Raw genomic sequence first — 22690 nt, forward strand, 5'->3', positions numbered from 1 at the left:
TAAAAGCCTAATCACATTTATGATTCAATTCATAATTACATTAGTGACCTTTTAATATTGCCTTCTAAAGTTTGCTAAATCTACCAATCCACAAATAATGAGGCCCAACATTAACTTTCAGCACATTTGTTAAGATTGTGTGAGTCTTCATAAGCTTATGAATGGATAGTGTCGTCAGCGCATACATACAACCTGAAAATGAATTCAGAGCCTTGGTTAATAGCATCACCGTTTTATGTATAAAAACATAGTTTATAGCTAAAAAAACAAAAAAAAACCCTTGAAGGTTAAGAGACTTTTTCAGACAAGCAATTTCCTTATTTGAATTCTCTCCACATTTGACTTCAGGGTGATACTCTCTTTGACAGAGGGTACGCTGGAGGCAAAATACTTGTGATGGTAGTCTTTGTTGAGTTTGGCGCCCCTTAGTGCAAAAAGTATGGCAAACTACTTTAGAACTAAGTTTTATTTTTTTTCCTCTAGCTCTGCTTTAGTTTCTTTAGGCCACATTTCTGTGTTAAATGTTGTGCCAAGAAACCCACCAATGGCAGGTTCCATCTGATCTGCCCATTCGTGTTAAATAAGTAATTATTTCATTTTCCTATTGAGGTGAGAGAAAATAAAAAAACCCAAACAATTTGCATACATAACAACAGGAAGTAGAAACCTGGAGAACGGGGTCAGTGATTATGTGAGGTACCCTTAACAAGTATGGCTCTACACCCATTTGTGTCAGAGGACAGAGACAAAACAGGAAAAGCCTGCTGAAGTCGTGCTGTAAAATAATTGGCAGTTGGTGTGCGATCCTCCCTAGAGGTTGACAGCCTCGGCCCACAGAGGAGAAGCTGTTTCGCATGCAACGAAAACACCTGGTTACCAGTTCCAAGAACCAAGAATGTGAGGACAACAATCACATACAAGCAAAGAAACCCATTAAAGGTAACAAGACACTTTTAATTATGAAAAAGTGACACACGCAGTACTTAAAGAACAATTGCCTTTATTTCTTGCTCCAGTTTTAATATCAGAAAACAATGCAAAAGGATTTATGAAATATGAGCTAGCATCTAGTATGTGAGCTTCATAGACCAGCTGGTGACGGCCTTTAGAAACACACATTGCATGCGAAAGTACTTTACCGAAACAAATTAGAGCAGAAACTTGGCTGAGCTCAGTTGCTGCAGACAATAGCATTATTACATCCAATTGTTTTAATGTTGTACTCGTTTCAAATTTGATACGGATTTAAAAAAAAAAGAAGAAAAAAAAGAAAAAAAAAAAAAGTCAATATTCAATTTGCATCCACCAAACCACAAATATGACATTGCAACACTATTCAAAACCAGCAGAGTGAATTACTACTTTATGAAAATGATGAAATATCATAAAAATGCTTTAGTGACAAATCACTATGCATAAAGTGCTGCAAAGATAAAGTGTTTCCATTTGTATCGTTCCTGCATTCACTGAAGTTTTTAAACAGCAAAAAAACCACAACAAAAAAAAAACAAACAAAAAAATACAGTGAGAAACAAAACACAACTAGTCAGGTAGAAAATGACAGGCAATAGGATAAAAAGGTGAACTCCCTCCATATCATCTGCAACATCATCTCCCTGTCTTTGCTCCTATGATGAGGGAACTCCAGGGACAGATACATCATACCATAACCTTTAATAGTTGAAGCTACGGTAATCATTAACACCGCGGAGGACCACTATGGGAACAGAGAGAGGAGCCATGAGGCAGAGCAGAGTTTGGTTTACTGCTAGTGCTTCTCTTCTGGGTATGTAAACCACAGCTGCACGGTTGTGTAGCAGTAGGGAGGTTTACATGATGACGCATGGAGCGCGGCTTTTGGTGATCTTCTGCAAAGGTTTGCCATCATAAGCATTCTGAATCGCGTTCATGACCTGTGCCAAGAAACACACAGCATTAATAACAGTCCGTTTTCTGTTCCTTCTGTTTGTTATTTCTTCCTGCTGTCTTACAATTTACACTTTATTCCCGCTCAGCTGGAGTGGAGCACTCACAATTTCCCTTTAAGTGTACAATGACAATAAAGGGCTATTCTTTTGTAATTGACATATGATAGGAAAACTGTATGCACAGTACTTACGTCATCCTCATAAGGGAATCCACCAGATTCAAGCTTGGAGAAGACCAGCTGCCCATTGATTTCAATCTCAAAGCTACCTATAATACCAAGAGCAGCAGAAATAGAGGACGTGAGAATGGCGCTTTGATGATCTAAGCTCACAATAAAGAGAGGGGTGGAATTTAAGGCTGGAGCTATGAACTCATGGTTTGTTTCATCTGATATGAAACAAAGCACGAGTTCCAGCTCCAGCTTTATCTGCAGCGATCAACGATGACTTACCGGTTCTTCCCACGACACCTGTCACGTCCGCATCGCTAAACTCACCCTTGACAACACGGGCGAGCTCACGATAGCGGGGTTCGTAACCTCATCCACCACTAAATGAAATAAAAACACAGGTGCGTAAGAAAATCATACTAGCAAAAGCAAAATCAGCCCTCCTTACTCTAGGCTCAGGCTGCTGCCTGCGCAGGCACCTAGCTTAGCTATGAGCTAGCCAAAAGTGAAACTGTGTTTAAATTATGGAAAGACAACAGACAAAAAGTTAACTAAAAATACAAAGAAAGTACGTAATATGAAAGATAAATACCAATATTCCACTCTGACTTTGACCCCCATCGTCACCGATCCTCTAATGACCACAGAGCTCCGATCGCCTGCTTTGGTAACCACCGATTGTGTAAAACCAAACCGGAAGGGGGGCGGAGCTTATATACCCCACAAACCAAGGAAAACCCGGTCTGTCGAGAGAAGTCCGAGCACAGAGCTACACAATACATTTCTTTCTTTATAAAGAAATAATGTTAACTTAATTTTTTTAAACATTAAACTTTAACTTATTAGGTTATTTTGAATGGCTTAACCGGAAGTACGGCATGTAAATATCATTGGTAAAGTGCAGAAAAAAAAGAAAATAAAAAAAAGCGTTAGTGTTACAAATTAATTATTTGAAGGCTAATTAGAGTTTTAGTTATTGTTTAGGGGTTTGGCTGCACATTTTATTTTATTCGCTCATTAGGCGAATAGAAGAATAAATAGAAGCAGGAAACAGAAAAACCTAAAATTTGCAGTTAATTTGAATAAAGGCATTTAGTTACATGGCGACAGTACAGGATCCAAAAAAAGAGTGTGATTATGGTGTTACTTTTTTATTTTTATTTTTTATTTTTAAAATGTAATGTCCCGTGATTGCAAAATTACTTATTAAATGTTTTAACCCCCAAACCTCTCTGAGTATTATGAAAAAAATACAGTTTGTGTGGAATAAATGATAAGTGGTTATTAGTGTTTATGGCAGGCGTGCCTCATTGCTGACTGCAGATGACCTTCAGACTCACACACTACCATGACTCCTTCAGTGTCTGCATTTTTCACACAGAGGCTGGAAACATGGAGCAGACATGTGAGAAAATGATGATTGTTTTATACATTACAGGCTTATAGACAGCACAGATTTGGAGATGGCAACTAGCAACCTGTCAACATGTAAGTGTTAATATCTGATTCTCCTTATTCACCACAAAACGTACACGATTATATCTGAAACCCACAATTGATTGATTTGTGATGTTTCCACGTTGTTGTGTTCATTTTTGTTCACTATAGTTTCATTGATAAGTAGCATGGAGTTTAATGCTCTTATGTAATACAGTGTTGATATGTTTCTAATAATCCATGATGAAAAAAGCCATAGTCAGCCATAAGGTATATAAGCTTTAATAAATTTTGCTTGCTTCATATTTACTCATTTTTTATACTTACCTCATATTCTAATAGCTGTTTCATTTATCCTTGGTTAATTTCTCTCTTTTTTCGTTTGGAAGAAGTGTCTTTAAAGCGTCTTTTAGTGCAGTGCTGAATCAGGGGAAGCTGCACCCATCTGTGATTCAAAGTGGCCGCGCCCATAATAAAGCTTAGCTTTAAGGCCCTATCACAGAGAAAATGGATGTGTGATATCACTATTTACTCCCGCACAGTTATCAAGAAGGGGCTAATTAGTTGTAGAGTCTGAAATAATTTATCTTTATCAGGGTGAAAACATGTTTTGGGATCTCATATACAAAAATACTTTTAAATTAGTCTGCCTTCTTCTTGTTGTTTGAGATACATGCATTTCTGATTTCAGTCTTTTTGATATTTTATGTCATGGATGGGAATTCATCAACACATAAAAAAGAAGATTTTGTGATTAGCTTTAATACCTTCGTTTTCATTCTTGCCTCTTTTCCTTAATGTGTATTTCTATTTTTCTTTGTTAGTGGATGGTTGGTGTACGTCACAGTTAAAGATTGTCCTTCTTGGTGGCAGAGACTCTGGAAAGAATGCTGTAGGAAACTTAATCCTGGGTAAAGAAGAGTTTGGAACCAAAGAGAGGACTTTATGCTCCAGCAGGATTGGGGAAGTGGCCGGACTGTGGCTCACAGTTGTGAATGCTCCTGGCTGGTGGTGTGACTCCAGTGCTCAGAGCACACCTAAGCTGGTGAAGAGGGAGATCATAACCAGTGTTGCTCTCTGCTCACCAGGCCCACATGTATTCCTTATAATAATTAAGGCAACCTCTGTCTTCTCAGAGAAGCGTCGGAGGGCTTTGGAGGAGCACATGGCCCTGCTGGGTGACACGGTGTGGAGTCACTGCATGGTTGTTTTCACCTGTGCTGAGAAGTACAAAGACAAAAATCCTGAAGAGTATGTAGAAAGATGGGGAAAGGCCCTCCGCTGGCTCAGTGAAAAGTGCAGCCAGAGGTGTCACAGTGTTGTCCCGAGTGATAACTCTGAACGCACAGTGCTGCTGGCAAAGATACAGAAACTTGTCACAGAAAATGGAAACAGTGTGTTTGAAATGCAGGAAAAAATTTTACGAGTGAATCAAGAGGAGAAGAGAGAGATGGAGGAGAGAACTCGGCTGAGGTTGATGAAAATGAGAAAACAGAGAGAAAGTGAGTTGATTTTAAACTATGAAATTTATTATTTATTATTATTTATTATTTATTTATTATCTATTTTCCTTTCCACTTGGCTATTAAAGGGAAAGTCTCAAACAGTATGTTGCATGTTCTAGGGATTGTCTAGGCTGAAGACCTAAAGGCAAAGACAAGACAAAATAGTAGGTGATGTAGAAATAACTCAGGGTATGACATAAGAGAACATACAAAGACAACTCAACAAAGGCAAAGAACAACACAGAGATATCTACCTATTAGATGGATAGATGCAAAGGGATAAACGGCAACATTAAACAGCTGGGGGGGTCAAAGTAATTAACACATTTGTAGAAAACTCATATAAAGCCGACAATCTTAAAGGAGGGAAAACAGAAAGTAAGAATAATCTCCAGTGAAAGAGGAAATGAGGAAAAAACAAAGTGCTAACACAGAGACAAAAAGACTCATAAAATGAGATAACAGTGAAAAGGGAAGACAGGAGAGAAAAGGGATTAATACTAAAACCAGATAATAAGGGAAACACTGAAGTGTGTTTTGGAAAACCCTTTGGGCAGTTTACGCCCTGACGCAACTGGCAGATGTCATGTAACCATTTTGCAAAACTCGAAACCACAAGAAGCAGAAGTTTAAAAAACAAAAAACCTACCATGCACAGATGTCATTTCTCCAACTCAACAACTCCAAATTACCCTTATTTGTTTCCCAAAATTGTGATAAAACCCATATAACATTTTTCCTAGAAACCCTTGCAATCTCATCCTCAACAAAACTTTTTATCTGTGCTTAAAATCACACGGTGTAGTCAGATAATGCACACGACCAGCTAAAATCATAAGCGCTGAGGACTGATTACACACTAAAAAAACAGAACACACTGTTCACTACCCGTAACTGAGGTCTTACCAAATTCGCATGCTGTCTTGCACTTTACAAAAGTTACAACACATGAAATAAAAATTGCCCTACAGCAAATTTAGAGTTACCAGTTAACTTTGCAGCATATCTTTTGTCTGTAGGAGGAAGCCATAGTTCTCAGACGGTGCAAGCTCCACACAGAAAGGCTCCAGCTGACCACCTATAACCCTTTTGTTCATTACTAACCATAGTTGGCATCAACCCTTAACTTCCCTTTTCTGGCCTCACGCTCTCAACTGCTAAGCTGTATCAGTAGCAAGTGTGAACATTTTTTTTGTGTTAGTTGTGTTTCTCTTCTGCCTCACATTATGCATTATGCATTACGCATCACGAGTGAATCCCTTTGCCCAGTGTGTCATAGTGAGCTATTAGTGCATGGAGAATTTGGTTTAGACAATGGGAGTAAGTGTTTTAGTAATTAGGAAACAAGCTGTAATAGTATCAGTAATCTTCCAAAACAGCTGAGAGCTTTAAGAAAGAGGTTTTTTATATATTCTGTGATGAAACTAGAAAGTTCAGAAAGCTCAAAACACAGCTGCTTACCACAGAAAACAGTGTTGGCTACAAAGTGTATGTCCAAGAAACTTCCACTTACTTTGACTGCTTCTTTGCTGACCATCGCCACCTCAAATGTCAGCTGGAACATATACTTAAAATGTGTCTGTGTAGGTGTGTTTACTGTGTCGATATAAACACAGTCTACTTAACCAACCCTTGTTCTGCGTTCCTTCTCTCAGACAAGTCAAAGGGAGTTACTAACATCAGGATTGTGCTGCTTGGAGCTAAGGGTTCTGGGAAGACTTCAGCACTCAACACAATCCTGGCAAGAGAGAACAACCCTAAACCCATTAGGACAGTTCGTTGCCAGGCTGGACAAGAAATGGTGCTTGGGAGACTGGTAACTGTGGTGGACACACCAGGGTGGTGGATGAACTACTTCTATGATGAGAGCTCCAACTTTGATCGGGGGGAATTGGCGCTGAGTTCGTATTTTTGTCCTCCAGGACCTCACGTATTTCTGCTGGTGATCCGTGTGGACAGAGCCTTCACAGAGACCTACAGAAGAGCAGCGCAGGAGCATCTAGATATGATCGGTGAACACATCTGGACTCACGTTATCCTGCTGTTTAGTTTTGGGGACTGGCTCGGAGACACGCCTATTGAGCAGTACATTGAGAGTGAGGGAGAAGCTCTGCGGTGGATTGTTGCAAGATGTGGCAACAGGTATCATGTTCTGAACAGTAAAATGAAAGATAAGGAATTTCAAGTCAGGGAGTTGATTGCAAAGATTGAGAAAATCATCACTAGCTGTGACAATGGCTGCTATTATAAACTAGAGAGGAAAGTGTTGGACCAGCTGGAGGGGACGATGCGAAGAGAGAAAGAGAGAGCCAGAGAAAGACTAATGAAGAAGAAGAAACAAAGGCAGATGGCAAGATCTCAGCTTGGTGAGTTGGATAATTAACAAAGTCAACAAGATCTTGTTTTACTCATTTTAACAATATTTAATTTAGCAGTGTGATTGCTTTCTGTTTAGATTTTTAGAAATAAATAAATACATAACACTTCTGTTTGCCAGAGAACCTCGAACCTTTGACAGAGCTGAGAGTCGTGCTCATTGGTGGCCCCAAAACAGGCAAAAGCTCCTGTGGAAACACCATCCTCAGCAGAGACTGCTTTGACACGGCTGCTCAAACTACTTCCTGCACTGAAAGGCAGGGAAATATCTGTGGCAAGATGGTGGTGGTAGCAGACACACCAGGCTGCCTCTCTGTGACATCGGACTTCTTGAAGGCATCCTGTGCTATACTTTTGGTTGTTAATCTTAGCTCGTTGTTCAAAGATACCTGGAGGAAAACCTTGGAAAAAGAGCTGGAGGCAGGAGGAGATCAGTTATGGAGCAGATGTATGGTCCTGTTCAGCTATGGTGACATGCTGGGTGACACAAGTATCGAGCAGCACATTGAAAGTGAAGGAGAGCCACTGCAATGGCTTGTTGAGAAGTGTGAGAACAGATATCATGTTTTAGACAATAAGAACTGGGGAGATGGAGCTCAGGTTAAAGAGCTAATTGATCTGATGGAGGAGATGCTTGTTGATGAGGCTCTTCTTCACAGAGGTGATCACATGTGGAAAAGTGTTGCTTCAGCTCAAGAGCAGCAGATAGGCACAGAGCCACTGTATAAGAGGGCTCCAGAGGATTTCATGCGTAGCAGACCTGAGCAGTCCAATAACTGTGAGTAAACCTAGTGAAACTATTTCTTTTATATGTCTTTTGAATTTGCCAAGGGGTTTAAAGACTATTAGAGTGCATTATGAGCTAATTTAAATAGTGAAAGTAAAAAAAAGGGTACATAATAAACATCACAGTGGGAAACACAAAGAAAGATACATTTTGTATGTGGTCTATGTGTTTAATACTGTTAATAAAAGATAGTGTGGACTTTTTGTTGCTCACAGGAAATCACATCAAGTGTTATTATTTCCTTCACAGTGCCTGAATCCCTCCCCTATCCATCACTGAACCTCTCAGAAGATCATTCTCAGTTAGTAGTATTACCAGCAGGAAGAACCATGGAGTTGGCTGGATGTATCATTGTGGACCAATATCGCTTCATGTCCTATATATTGTCTCTGCTTTCTGGCAAACAAGTACTGAGGTTGCCAAAAGTGGCTCAGCATGTCCCATCTCCTGCTCCTCACAACCACCCGAGAGTGAACAGTGAAAGTCTCATGGATCCCATCCCACGCAGACTTGAAACAACACATCTAGTTTCATCTCAGACACAGAACGAGGCATGCATAGAACAAGATTTGATCAGTGTGCAATCACTCTGCCATCCTGCACTGATAGAGCAGACTCTTAGAAGGGTCTCTGAGTCTGGAGGCCTGCAGACCTTCATTGATCAGTGGGGCAACAGCAGCCTGGAGGAGCTGGAAGCCTTCATTGACTTGCACTTTGAGATTGTGTGGGAAGAAGCCATGAGATCATGTCAGCTTCCTGAACCGAGCCACGCCGTGCCCAAGCAGGATAATGCTTTTGGGGAAGCTGGAGAGGAAGTGTTTGCATCCATTCACAGGAAACTTTCAAAGCTGGAGCTGCTTGAGGAGATAAAAAGGGATCTGGCAGAACAGAGAAAGTGTGTGGAGCAAATCTGGAGGATCATACAGCAACTTGCATATGAAATCACACAGGGCCGTAATAATACACGCCAATAAGGGGGTCTCAGTAATAACAGAAACAAAGATCAATAATAAAAACAGAGAACAGAAGAGAGAAATTGGTATTTTATTGAGTGAAAATTAATTCAGAAGCAGTTTTTGGGAGGTTTATGTAAATAACAAGAAAAACTAAAGCAGATTTTATGGTGTTTCTCCACAAGATGGAGCTATTGTATAAGGGAAGGTTGGGTAAACTATGTTCCTCTCCTTCATTTAACTCTTTTTCATGGAAAATATTAGAAATGGGTTATACAAATAGTTTCTGTCATCATTCATTAAATCTGATGTAACACACTGATGACTACACCTCCAGAAAAAACGATCGAAGGTTAAAAATTGTCAGAAAAATCAAGGCAAAAATTAAGATGCTGTTTCTTAAGTACACGTTTACCTATGGCATACTTAAAACAATATTCCAACTTCTATATAATAAAATGACAGTGTTTAGATTGTAGATTTACAATAGGCATCTTTAAAAATATGTCTAGTAGACAATGCCTCAAGTGAGCGCATTTTAAATAACTAATTATGAAAATTCTTGTTTAAATATGGAAAAAGACAGTTGAAGATCTTGATAATCACAACCTAATGTTGCACTTGTCCAAATATCTTTCTCTTTTTACTATAATACTATAAGAGCACAACTTAGGGAGGAATCTCTGTAGCGTTGTAGATGAAAGCAGAGAAGATTGTACATCTAAATAAAGAATATAGCTTCTTGCAGAATCGTTAAAGCCTGCAAAGATTTAGATTTGCTGTTTTTGCTTATGCAGGTGTCTCCACGTCTACTTCACCCAGTTTATATTCAGACACTCCAAAATCCAAGAATCTTACAATGGTTAACAACCAGGAAGTCAATCCTGCTTATTTTCTTTGCAGAGGAAATAGAGAAATTGCAAAGCTTACATTTAAAGTCTTCCCCCCCTCCAGTCTTTATCAAGGGCTTTCAAGTGAGTCACACACAGACAGAATGCAGAGGCTAATAGGGCTCTGGCAAAGTAATGCTGTGAAAGTCCACTGCTTTCAAGGCTAACTCTCAGATCTTTCCAAATATACATGTATGCCAACACCAGGAGGCGGGTAGCAATTTTTGATGTAGGTAAAGATTACTGATGTGTATGCTGAACCTAGATGTAAATATGAAACAGCGATATATCTGACATCTGAGGCATCAAAAGTCTGGTGTGTTCATTCTTCCCAAGCAACATCACTGTGTTTCCATTCCCTTTATTAAACATGCATTATTCAACTTTGCAAATAGGTGTCTCCACATGGTGGTGAGAGATAAGACACCTACTGCCTGCATGGCATGGTAATGCTTTATACTTTTGCCTTATTACAATGTTACTAGTGCGTAGAAAGCTATGTGATGCCAGGGCACGGATTCGTGGATTTAGATGAGACATGGGATACAAATTTAAACCCCTACCTGTGGTGTCTTTGTGTGAGCCTATTGTAAAAAGGATAAAAACAAGGGATGAAAAATCAGTAAGGACAAAAGTGATCATGGTGACTCACTATCCTATTTTGAGTGACAAGTAAAAAAAGTCCACAGCCATATCAGCTAGTCTGTGAGTTCATATTAGTATACCTAAGGCTGGTGGGAAGAGCCCTAGATTTGCTGCTATTTGATCATAAACTAGCAAAGTGTCGAAACAAACCAACATTTTGTTTTGAATGTGAAACTAGACGATAAGCCATATGTAGGGATGTGATCATGTGGACCAAAGTTCAAATTCAATTACAGTACGGGATAGTATCTAATAACTTTTGAGGCATTTCACACTAACCGCAGATGCTGACCCCATTGTGGCCCTAGAAGAAAAATTACAGGATCAGCAAAGAATTTGGGATTCATCCTTTGGGGATGGAAAATGTCTTCAGTTATTGAGATACCTCAGTCACGATGAAAGCAGTGGAATTATCAGCTGGCCTCCAGGCTAAAATGGACTGAAGCTGTGCACCCATGATTTGGCAACAGATGCTCCAACTCTGTAATCAGTGAAAGTGGCTACTGAGAAAACGGCATAAGTGGCACATATGTACTGGGAAAAACAAGCCTTGTATCATAGTGGCTACGCCGAATGTGGGGCAAAATGTATCTCTTTAGTGGTTACACTTGCAGCACACTTTCTGTATTAGGACTGCACACACTTTATGTGAAAAAAAAGAAGAAAAAGAGAAGACAGGTCTGTTTGAACTTTTGTGAATTTCCTTGGCACATGCACACCTTTTCATGACTGATGGATCCACGGATGGTCGGCATATGCAGAGCATTCAGTGTAGCAGCGGGGTCCAGACTACAGAATAATTATCATGACTGCATTTGAGAAAAAAGATTGTTGCAGTGACTTATTTGAGAGACATTGCAGAATAGATGTTTGTCTCCAGGAAGGTGACAGGTATTAACCTCTGGATGCAAGGTTTTAAACACACTATGACCTGCACAGTTGTGTGTACGATTGTGGCTGTTTAGTCACATAAAGGTTTTTGTGCATAAAGACACACAATTGTTGTGGAACTCCTGTGTAGTACGTTTTTTCAGTGCTTGTTACTGGGCTTGTTCTCTGATTGCAGCATCACTCACTCCCCTATCATCCACAATTTTATTTTGTTATGGATTTTCCTCTGCCAGCCTCAGCTCTGCACTCAAACTTGTACTTATTATGATAGCTATGAAAAAAGACAAAGAAATGTAGGGATCCAGGACAGGGATGGAGACTTTTCGAGGATGGAGTTACGGGAGGCATAATAGCAAAGAAGTGATTTGTCGGCAATCATGGTCTATTTATCTCTGTCAGTCTTCATCTTGGCATTTTCTCTCTTTGCATTATACCTTTTCGAATATCATTAGTCCTTCAATCCTCTTTCCCTCCTGTCTTATCATCTATCTTCCTCTGTTGTCAACATGTCATTCCTCTACTCTATTCTCCCGCTGCCCATTTTCTCTCAGCCTATTCTCCCTTTTCTATCTCTCCACATGTCTTTTCTCTCAGCCGTCCCATTCTCTCTGCAGGTCTCCATCTCATGGTCTCCCCTTCCTTCTCTCAAATCAAGTCGTGAGTGTTCAGCCCTCCCCTCTCATTAAGGGAGTTCTGTAGCCCAGGAGGAAGTGCAGTAGAAATGGATCCCCCCCCTCTCTCTCTTCGTTGTGAAGGCTGTTCAGGAGACAATTCTGAGCCCACATCCATCTCCATTAGTGGGACAGCACAGCGACCGGCACGACCCCCCCCAGCCGCTGCCCCGTGTCACGTTTCACTGCCTGCTATTTTTCCAGGTGGAAAGAGAAAGCCGGGCAGAGGGACAGCAGGGTAGATGCTGGGAACTGGTCTATAGAAGAAGGAAGAGAGGAATGATTTAGACCTGGAGTAAAGAAATCATCCATCCTCCACTTCTCTTCATGCTCTGATACACTGACTTCCCCTTGGGGTGATGTCTGGGACATGGCGCAGTGTCGACCAGTGCACCTCAGCGGGAGTGCTGAAACTTTCTACCTTTTAAAGAAAGTCTGCATGATGACCTCACAAGTGCTTTAGGCTTACATAGCTAGTACAGCACAGAAACAGCTGCTATTAGGCCAGGTCATGTTTGTGCGTGCTACAGCTAAATGGTGAGTTTAGCATTAATCCGGCAGGATGAGACTTAATTCTGTCAAGGCTGTGATTAACAAAGGCTTTTCCACAGAGACATACAGGGTATTTAAGGGATTATTTTAAATAGTAACTTTGTCTTTCTGTTTTTTCTCTTTAAATTCCACAGTTATGTCACTAAATTATGGGTTTTTTTTCTTTTGGGGCTGTTCATGGCAATTTTAAAAAATACTTTGGCTAATGTTAGATTTTAGTGTTAACCAGCAATGGTTGTGACTCATGATTTCTAGCACAGCACAGTCATAGACTTGCAGTAGTAACTTTCTGTGAATCCACATTCCATCCATCTGTTCTCTACCACTTATCCTTATCAGGCTAGAGTATCCCTGCTACCACAGGGCAAGAAACAGGGTACACTGTGGACAGATGGCCAGTCTGTTGCAAGAGTAACACAGAGAGACAGACAACCATTTACACATTAACACCTATGGGCCGCGCATAGACTCAACCCACTAACTCTTTTGGACTGTTGGATGGAGCCAGAGAGAAGATGCAAACTCGACACAGAAAGGCCAGATGGTGGAGTGGAACGTGCTGTGAGGCAACACACATATTATCCACGTTTTCGTGATCGATTTCATTTGCCACCAATCTTTTGGGAATTTTTAACGGAAAGATTTTATAACTTTTGACTGTAGTACCAAGAAATCCTAGACTGTGTATAAAAGACAGCTGTAGCCACTGTGATGCTACCTGTTTGTTAGTGAGGTCCTGTTGTTGGCAAATGTGAAACATTTACTTTTTCTGCAATGGCAGAATCAAGTGAAATTGTTAATCTAATCTGCCAAAACAAATGACATTCCCATTATTCTCAGCCGTACTGCAGTTGAACCTGGTCCCAATCTTCAAAGCAACTGTTCCAAAGACAAACAAGACTGCAAATTTATTGTTTATTGCAGTAATTCTGGTGTGGTCTCAAACCCCCATTTCCCCTCGTGTGACTGTAGCATTATCGTGCCTGGAATCAGAATTTAGCTCAAAGTAAACTGGGCATAAGGAGGCATAAACAGCATGGTCATACACATATATCAAGTGTCTGTAGTAAAGAGTCTTTTGTGACCACTTTCAGGTGTGCATTTGCAATTTGCACCATGAAGCAGAAACACCGCCGTCTCTGTCTGTGGGGATCTTTGTCGGAGGGCTCTGAATGACTCAGCCTTGGTGTTGTGGATCATCACTTGTCATGAGAGCTACCACCAAGACATCAAACAGAAGTCTTCATAGTGAAAGAGCCATTAGTCTCCAAGGCTGACCAAAGCGCCTGCTGTCAGGAGCGTGGCCAGGAAAATGTCTTTTTTTCCTTCCTAACAGTCACAGGGTTACGCATTGTAAATCTGCTCACTGGGGTCAGACTGTCAACGTGGAGTTGTAATGTGCTGAGGTGTGTGAAGAAGACCTTCCTGCTGCATAAATGACCCAAACTGTTGCTCGTGTCAGTGTTGCCTAAATTACAATGCACTGAGTTTTTAGACCACACCATGCAAATTTCTTTTGTGAGGAAAGAAAAGATGAGAGGTAAGTGTGTTAGCCTAACTATTAGCCTAAAAATCCGTCATCAGTATTATATGAATCATGAGATTAAAACACACTTACCTAGCATGTTTTGGTTCCTCCAACTGGTCCGTCGGGTTATTGTCTCCCCAGAAACACTTCCCTTGCGCTTTTGGAAATCTGTTTTTTCCTATTTCTGTTTCCGTTTTTCCCTGCTTCCGTTGTGTTTTGTGTGCTTTTGCAGTGTTTTTCTTATTGCTGGTGTTTTCTTAACTTGCAGTCCATTTGGCCTGTCAGGGCTACCGTAGGGCATTCCCACTGGAAGAAATCCAGTACATATCAGAGCAGCACATATGGTCAGATTGCGACTTTTGTAGAACCATCTAAAAATAATAGCAGCTGTGCTGGAAGCAGTGCAGCTCACACAAATGACCTTGAAGGCGAGATCAACCAAACTTAAAGGTACGATTTCTGATTTTCGTGGACAGGGTTATGGAACTTTATGATAACACCATGTAAAGCAGCAGAATGGTTTTCACAGTCTTAATCTCAATCTTCTAGAATGACCATTCAGAACATCTACAGATGCTGGACTTTGGATAGTCCATTTGACCCTTTGCTTGATTAAGTTGGATGGATAAAAAGTTCAAGTCCTCTTTTTTTAGATTTGTCTGACAGGGCTTCAACTCTCAAGTTCACAACTCTTTCATATCCAACCTTTAGGAACTATTTTATCTAAATATGCAGTTTGCTCTATACGTATTATAAGTAGTGTCATGGCTCTGAATCCTCAACACATGTAGAATATATAAGGGAAATAAATACTGTCCTCTTTATTTTTTCTCATTACAGCGCTTAACAAATTTATTAGACCAACACCCAATTGACCTGCCCTAAATTAACAGGATAATAAAAACATTAATACCCCAGTACATGCAAGCTCTGTAATTGATATTTTAATGCTAAAAGATAATTATTGTTTTTTAAATTTAATGTTTTTTTTAAGGCAGAAAGAAATACTAAATAACATTCATATTTTTAACTTACAGCACTCCTTTGGTTGTAGTTCTGCTATACTTCTGGTCAAAAATGAATGATGCATTATAATAACATCACTGTTTACTGCTTTCCTGATATAGGATGCTTTAGAAGCTAAGAGCTTTGATGAAAAGGTTGTGACAGAGGCAGTGAGAGGAGTACTGGGTTGACTTGGGATGAAGAATAAAGGGATGCATGATAATCAAATGCTGTCTTTGCTTTTGTTACAGACACAGGGCAACATTTCTCAAAAGTCTCAGATCTTCAGCTATTTCAAAACTAGTTTAACCAATGAAACACAGGACATTAATGTGGGAACCCCTGTGCTCATTAAGTCCTCTTTAAAATGTCATTTAGCTTGTGGGAATTTTACTGAAAATGTTCAGGAATACTATGAATATATCCAGGCTTCAAACATGGAGATGATGGAGGAGTTTGTGTCAGAAGTAAATGAGGTACTTTTGGCTTTGCTGCCACCTGGCCCAGACCAGAACAGCCACATTTACACACTCACACTCACACCCAGGCCTCCCCATTCCATCTTCCTAAATTCATGTCTGTCATTTTGCCCCATCAGGATATGCCGGGTCAGGGAAAACCTCAAGGGCAAAGTTCAGGAAACAATTAAGGAAAATAACTGCACGCCAGTTGAGTAAATTCCCATTCCATTTTGAATTTGTGTCTGTTTCTCACAAAGTCTCACTCGTTAAATCATTAACCTCGTGACTGGAGACCAATAAAGTAACACAATTGTATGTTAAAAATTTAGAACTGCTTTGCAAGTGACTATTACAGGACCTATTACGGAGAGTGAAATGAGAGAATAGCTCCCTGTAAATCAATCAGCGGTGGCATACTGGGTTTGTGGTCTGACCCTGAAGTGGATTTCACCTTTAGACATTATCTTCCCACTCTGGCCAGGCAAAATGCTTCCACAGCACTTTATTACTGGAACATGTCAGTAGCACTTAAATAAGATATATATCATGGATCTCTTATAACTTAACCACTATCTGTGTGCAGGATTGCAGTGTAACAGCAGAGCTTGACTCCTATAGAAATGCACTTTGGAGTCCAAATACATATGAAAACGCTTTTTATTTAATAGCTTTTGAGCCTCATGTGTGTCTTTTGTCCAGAGTTTTTTTTAACTTGGAGACTCCACTGGATGATATGGTAAATTACCATGAAACTTTGTACACACAGTCGCAGTTCACAGACAAAACACAGACAAAACACACTGCTGTAACTATCCATGAACTGTGAACTCTAATAACACTCGGGTAATCATTTTACTTTTTCTTCTGACGCCATCATCAGGTCAAAATCTCTGTTTATCCAAATCCTTTCATTTATGCCCAAATATCAACCAACCATTCCCACCACTCTCATCTTTAAGTATCAGCAAGAGTTAACTCAAGATGCTGAAAATGCAAACGTTACCCATCAAACACCAGAACATTACTGTTATCATCGTGATCATGTTGATGCAATTTAGCTCGAAGTACATCATGCCTAAAAGGATGTACATACAGGAAGAGGCTGGCACCAATGCAGTGAGCAGAGACCATGTAATGTAAATTCAATTTAGCTTAAGCTTACCTAACCATAAGCTACATCTTTCTCTTTGTCTTGCTACTTCAAGAAATGGTGTGCAAGAAGTCACAGCTTTAAATTATGAATCCCAACTTTAACCTATTTTAGGCTCATTTTTACTTTCAAAGTCATGATGTTGAATTCATTGTTTGGTCAGTTCACTTGTGCAAATCTGTCTGTGTGATGCTAGACTAGTGCAGGTATTACCTCTGCCTGCATGTACTACGCAGGTAGCGCCCTCTTGTTAACATATGTAGACACAGACTCTCTATATTCTAATGTTTTATGTATCAAAATATAATAAAAAAGCATCTTGTCTTTACCAGGTCTTAAAATTAGGTAGGCTTAAGCTGGGAGAAACAACAACACTTGACACACAGTGTTATTTTTTATATAGCAACAACTAAGGCAAAATGCAAAAGTGGGTGGGTAAACAGTTACGGAAACCCCATGATTCAAAAGTTTGCAGAACTTCCTTTTGCAATAACTCGAGGAAATTATTCTCAGTATGAATTTATCCGTCTCTCCCATGTTTATGGAGAAGTTTTAGCCCACTTTTCTTTACAACACTGATTCAGTTTATTTACTTTTGACTCCAGAATTGACTTCAAATTGTTTGGACGTGGCCTTATAACCCTTCCCAGACTGATGAGGAAGACAATACTGAATTGTTTCTCCATTAGCAGTGTGTTAAACACACACCTGAATACAGAGGTATTTGCTGATAATCAAGTGTATACGGGCTTGATTTTTGTTAGATAAACCATACCATGGTGTAATATGTCATATGCCGTTGTATTTACTTGGTAATTAACAGAAGATTTAAAAAAAATCCTGATATATAAAACCTAGAAGAGGGTGTAGTTTCTTTTCTCCACTGCATTTTTCATTAGTGACAACGTGTCTGAAGCACATTGTGTCCATGCTGTGAAAAACCTCTTGACCAGATTCTCCTGACATTTTTCAGATTTCATGAGTGAAAACAATCATTTTTTACTGGATGTTGATTTCTGATCTTTAATCTTTTCTTTATGGTCTTGGAAGGAAACCACGTGAAAGTATTTCATTCAGAATAACTGCTGCGGTTGGTTTTGTGTAGCCTGGCCTGCAGCTATCCAGACTGTGTTTGTGAGTCATAATAAGTTACATCATATTTACATCATTTTAGGCGTCACAAGAAAAAAATGTTAGAAACCATTTATCAAGAGCACAAATATACTGATGTGCTTATTTGCTGTGACACATGAACACATTAATAGGGGTTATTTTATAAATGGCAGGATCCATGAATTTAGTCTGGATTTTAAACAGTATTTAATCATGTGCAGCTATTTGACAGTTCAGCCATTGGTCTTTTTTCTGGGAAATAAAATGGTTGGCTGAGTGGAGAAAGCCTGAGGTGTATGGCTTGAATAACAAAAAAACATATAAGAACGTGAGGAGGTTATTGTAATGTGTAATGTGAAAAGAGGGATGCAGGGAAATGAAATAATGGAAAAAACAGGAACAGGAAAGAAAACCACGCCAATGAATACAGTTTTAATGTTTAGAGCCGTGAATTATGACAAATAGACATATACATTACAGATGCACACGCACGTGCGCACACACACACACACACACACACACACACACACACACACACACACAGTTTATTTTGTCTCTGTGCCGAGGATTTCCAGCACATTAGCAACCAGCCATGTCTGCCGTTTGAAGGAACACGACTTGAGAACACAAGGCCTTTGATCACTGCCAGTGAAACAGAAAGCATGATGGGGCTGAAATACAAGACTACCACACACCTAACACACACATGCAGAGAAACACAAACGCCTCTATCAGCCTTGCTGCTGTTCTTGCATGCAGTGGTTGAATCATATTAGGACGAAAAAACAAAATGCACACCCAGATCCGCATGCACAAAAACGGATTAAGTAATTAAAACTTTCATTACTCAATATTATTTCATAGTATTGAGCTGCTGTGGAAGAATACATTCTAGATGTAAAGGGTTGGAGGAAGGTAGAGGAAGAGGATCAGGTTTTGTATTATTGCTATTCAATATCTTCCACCCAGCTAATCACATTAGTCTCTTTTTGGTGCCCTGCTGTCAATGCGCGTCCTTGGATTGCTCTCAGTCAACTAATCTCTTTTTACAACCACATCTATTGTTCGCTTTGCTCCTAGCACTTCTTTTCAGATTTTTTTTTTTTCAGATTTCTTGACCTCTTCTGTCTCCTTTCATATGAGGCTACTTTCTCCCAGATGCTTAAGAAATCAGAAGACCATCGGTGGCCTTTATGATCCGAGGTTGCGCATAAAGGCACACAAAAAGGACATCATCCTCCCTTATTCATAGACATCAAACCCCTCTTGTCCCATGACAAAGACAAAACTTGTGCAGGGCAAGACATACACCTGATGGGAAACTATGCAGATTTTGTGCTGCTTTGATTTGTGCAAATAGAATAAACATAATTGCAATTCTCAGGTTTGAATACATTTGAATCTTAATTTGTGCACCATGATAATAACATTTCTGATCGATTCAGAGGAAACAGCAGGCTTAGGTACGGCGGTGCTCGATGCAATCTCAAGGTGCGGAGAAGGTTTAACAGTGCCATCAATATTCCATCACCATCACTTTGAGTGAAACAGCTCATCCATTTGGAGGATAATAGTGGTTAGCTGAAGCGTCACCATGAAGCAATTGAGAAAAGCAGCCAGATAAGAACTACCACTCTTTTTACAGTGGATCAGAGAAAGATCTTATCAGAGGCAATGTTTCACTTCCTACGCGGGAGACGAGAAAGTGACAAGTAAAGAATTTGTGCTAATACGAGCCAAGTGTTTAAGAAAACTAGACTTTCATGTCATTTTGAGGACTAGCAAAATGATCAAAGCAGCATCTCATAAACAATAAAACATGACAATTAAATTTTAAGTACCCATGTGGAGTAATAAAAGGCAAGAGATGAGTATAATAAAATAGCATTACCCCTCTTATCCATGGCTAAATTCATCTCACTCTTCTTTTTCTAGCAGTCAAGTTTTAGAGTGGTTAAAGCCCTAAACACAAAATCATCATGCTAGACATTACAGTGAATTATTGGTGAAGAGGGGCAAATATTCGGTATGCAACCTAGTTTCCAGAAAAGCACGAATGCTGGCTAAAAATTTAATGAAAGAAAATGCTTGTATTTGGGAATTTTTAGAAGTCTATCTTTATTGTAAGACAGTAAAGATATTAAATGTTAAAAATGAAATAAATGTTTTGAATTATGTAAGCTTAGTTTGAATATTTATACGACATTTATTAATGCAGGGCAGATTTAAAAAGACAGCAAAAGATGGTTTTTAATTAAAAAAGACAAAACAACTGGGTGACTCTACATTTAGGTTAATTAATAATGCCACTGGGTATGAAAAGAGTGTGGCTATAGGTACATAGCTCATAACTATACATCCTTCCATACATTTAATTTCACTTTTTCAAGTCAGGGTCACAGTTGGGCTGAAGCCTATCCCAGCTGTCATGAGGTAAAAGGCACTGTACACCCTGAAGAACTTACCAGTCTGTCACAGGTCCAGCACAAAGAGAGACACACAAACATTCACACTCACATTCAGACTTAAGGCCAATTTAGAATCACTAGTTAAGCCATCATGCACACCTTTGGACTGCAGAGAGCACAAGCAGACACATGTAGAACATGAGAACTCTACAAAGAAAGGCCCCAACTGGTCAGCGGATTAAAACCTCTGTGAGGCAAACACTGCACCACTGTACTGCTAGGGCTCGAAGATTAAAAAATTGATACTAAATGAGAGGAAATGACTCGTTAAGATGGCCATCTTTTGCAGGGTTGTGTTAGTTTTCTGAGCCTGTGATCCTGCGCCTCGCAGCGTCTGGTTCCTGTTACACTGGGACCATTTGTACTTAGGGGTCACATGTTTTACAACTTGGTGCTTTCATGCTACTGCCTCCCCACACGATGACAGCAGGGGATCTGCAGGTGAATCTGAATGTGAACACGACCTGACCACCAGGCATGTCAAGACAGAGGGCACAGACAGGCCACGTTTTATACCACCGTCTGGGAACGCCGCACCTGCTCAATAACACTATTCTCCATACAGTTCGTCTCTGTGAGGTTTATCAAGTATGAAATGACTGGTATTTGGTGGCCGAGTGTGTGTTGGGTCACTGTAAATACGGTGAACCATCTCAGAAGCAATATGACACTCACTCAGATGTTTTACTACACCTCTGCTGCATCTTCCGGCTGCCTGGAAATCCAAACTCTGTCACGAAATAGAGGCTTTCAGGCAAGATATGGTCATCCAGCACATGTGAATCAGACTTATAAGAATGAGGGCACCATTGGGGCCCTTTTTCTGGGAAATGTTAAAAATAGCAACATCCAGCCAAAAAGTTGTAGTCACTCATTCTAACTAATTAATGCTGATGATTTATTCAGTTGAACAGTGCTTATCCAGTAACCACAGGATTTCCTTCTGCTTTTTCCACGATGGAGGTCTACCTGTTTCTCTTCAAAAATATCCTATCCTGACCCAACAGATGTGTTTGGATTTTTTTATTGTTTAACTACATGAGTGTTTTGGTTCAGGCAACACATTTCACTTGTGTTTGCTCACTTCAGAACACCATCTTATCACACGCAGAAAAAGGGTTAACCTCTGGAAACCTGGCGTGCAGTTGTATTTGGGGTAAATACACCATGCAATCTTTTCCACATTAGTATTCTGGTTTAAAAAGAAAAACTTCTAATAAAGCAATTCTTTAGAAAACACATAAACATTGATCTATACTGTTTCTCATTAGAAGAGATTTTTTAATGAGGCAGACCAGCCCTGCAACACCAGTTTTATTGTATAAAGTTAGAAAAAAGGACACCGTCTTAATGTCCACACATGCCATGGATAAGGAAGACTTTTGTGTTTTTTATTAGCAATCTATGACACAGGACAAAAACAGCATGATTACACTGTAATGCTAAAATAGATAAAAATAAATAAATAAAAAAAAAGACATAACCTGGCCCTCACCATGCACCTTCCAAATGTCTCATTAGGGGATCTGACCATTTCTGCAACCTTCTGTATACTACAATCTGACATTTACACCCACTTCCTGGTGTGATTGTACAGCTGTGTGGAGGTGAGGAAAAAGCAAAGTTTTGACCTTCTCTCTCTACCTTTCTAACTTGTCATGTGGCTGTTTCTATAGTCAGAACTGTGCACCAGAGGTGGGACCAAGTCATTGTTTTGCAAGTCTCAAGTAAGTCCCAAGTCTTTATCCTCAAGTCACAAGTCAAGTCTCAAGTAAAGTAAAGCAAGTCAGAGTCAAGTCGCAAGTCAAGACAGACAACTTTCAAGTCAAGTCCCAAGTCCGAAACTTTGAATTTCAAGTCCTTTCAAGTCTTTTTTTTAACCCTCTGGGGTCCTGGGTATAATTGGCCGTTCTTGACTACTTTTGATTTTACTTCTATATTTCACTTTTAAAATATGTTTTTCTTGCCTTGTTTGGTATCATTATTTACAGCACAACCTCAAATATCTGAAATTTGAGTTATTTTTTTCATTTTGGTATACTATATTAGCACAGTTGATCTAAATTCAGACAAAAAATTCAGAATCCGAGTAGAAAAAAGTTATATTTTTTTACATGTTTAACGAATCATTTTCATAACTTGAAATGCAAATAGAAATTG

The 22690-nt window shown here is 39.6% G+C and overlaps 2 protein-coding genes and 1 long non-coding RNA gene across 3 annotated transcripts; 1 reads left to right on the forward strand and 2 right to left on the reverse strand.

Annotated features, from left to right (window-relative positions):
• Positions 1 to 778: 778 nt before the first annotated feature.
• On the forward strand, positions 779 to 9193 carry si:ch211-214j24.15 (GTPase IMAP family member 8). The gene is made up of 6 exons (XM_013269662.3): positions 779 to 939; positions 3537 to 3586; positions 4360 to 5037; positions 6696 to 7406; positions 7538 to 8194; positions 8453 to 9193. Exons 2-6 carry the CDS (start codon positions 3562 to 3564, stop codon positions 9175 to 9177), a joined length of 2796 nt encoding a protein of 931 aa, XP_013125116.2. The 5' UTR covers positions 779 to 939; positions 3537 to 3561; the 3' UTR covers positions 9178 to 9193.
• Positions 981 to 2838, reverse strand: LOC100705575 (migration and invasion enhancer 1). The gene is made up of 4 exons (XM_005468940.4): positions 2691 to 2838; positions 2381 to 2478; positions 2120 to 2196; positions 981 to 1913 (listed from the first exon to the last, which is right to left on the reverse strand). Exons 1-4 carry the CDS (start codon positions 2717 to 2719, stop codon positions 1830 to 1832), a joined length of 288 nt encoding a protein of 95 aa, XP_005468997.2. The 5' UTR covers positions 2720 to 2838; the 3' UTR covers positions 981 to 1829.
• Positions 4445 to 6165, reverse strand: LOC112846623 (uncharacterized). The gene is made up of 3 exons (XR_003219686.1): positions 6027 to 6165; positions 4658 to 4755; positions 4445 to 4577 (listed from the first exon to the last, which is right to left on the reverse strand). It is a non-coding gene; the product is annotated as an uncharacterized LOC112846623 (long non-coding RNA).
• Positions 9194 to 22690: the final 13497 nt, after the last annotated feature.

This window comes from Oreochromis niloticus, linkage group LG4, assembly GCF_001858045.2.
Source record: "Oreochromis niloticus isolate F11D_XX linkage group LG4, O_niloticus_UMD_NMBU, whole genome shotgun sequence".
NCBI classification, from domain to species: domain Eukaryota; kingdom Metazoa; phylum Chordata; class Actinopteri; order Cichliformes; family Cichlidae; genus Oreochromis; species Oreochromis niloticus.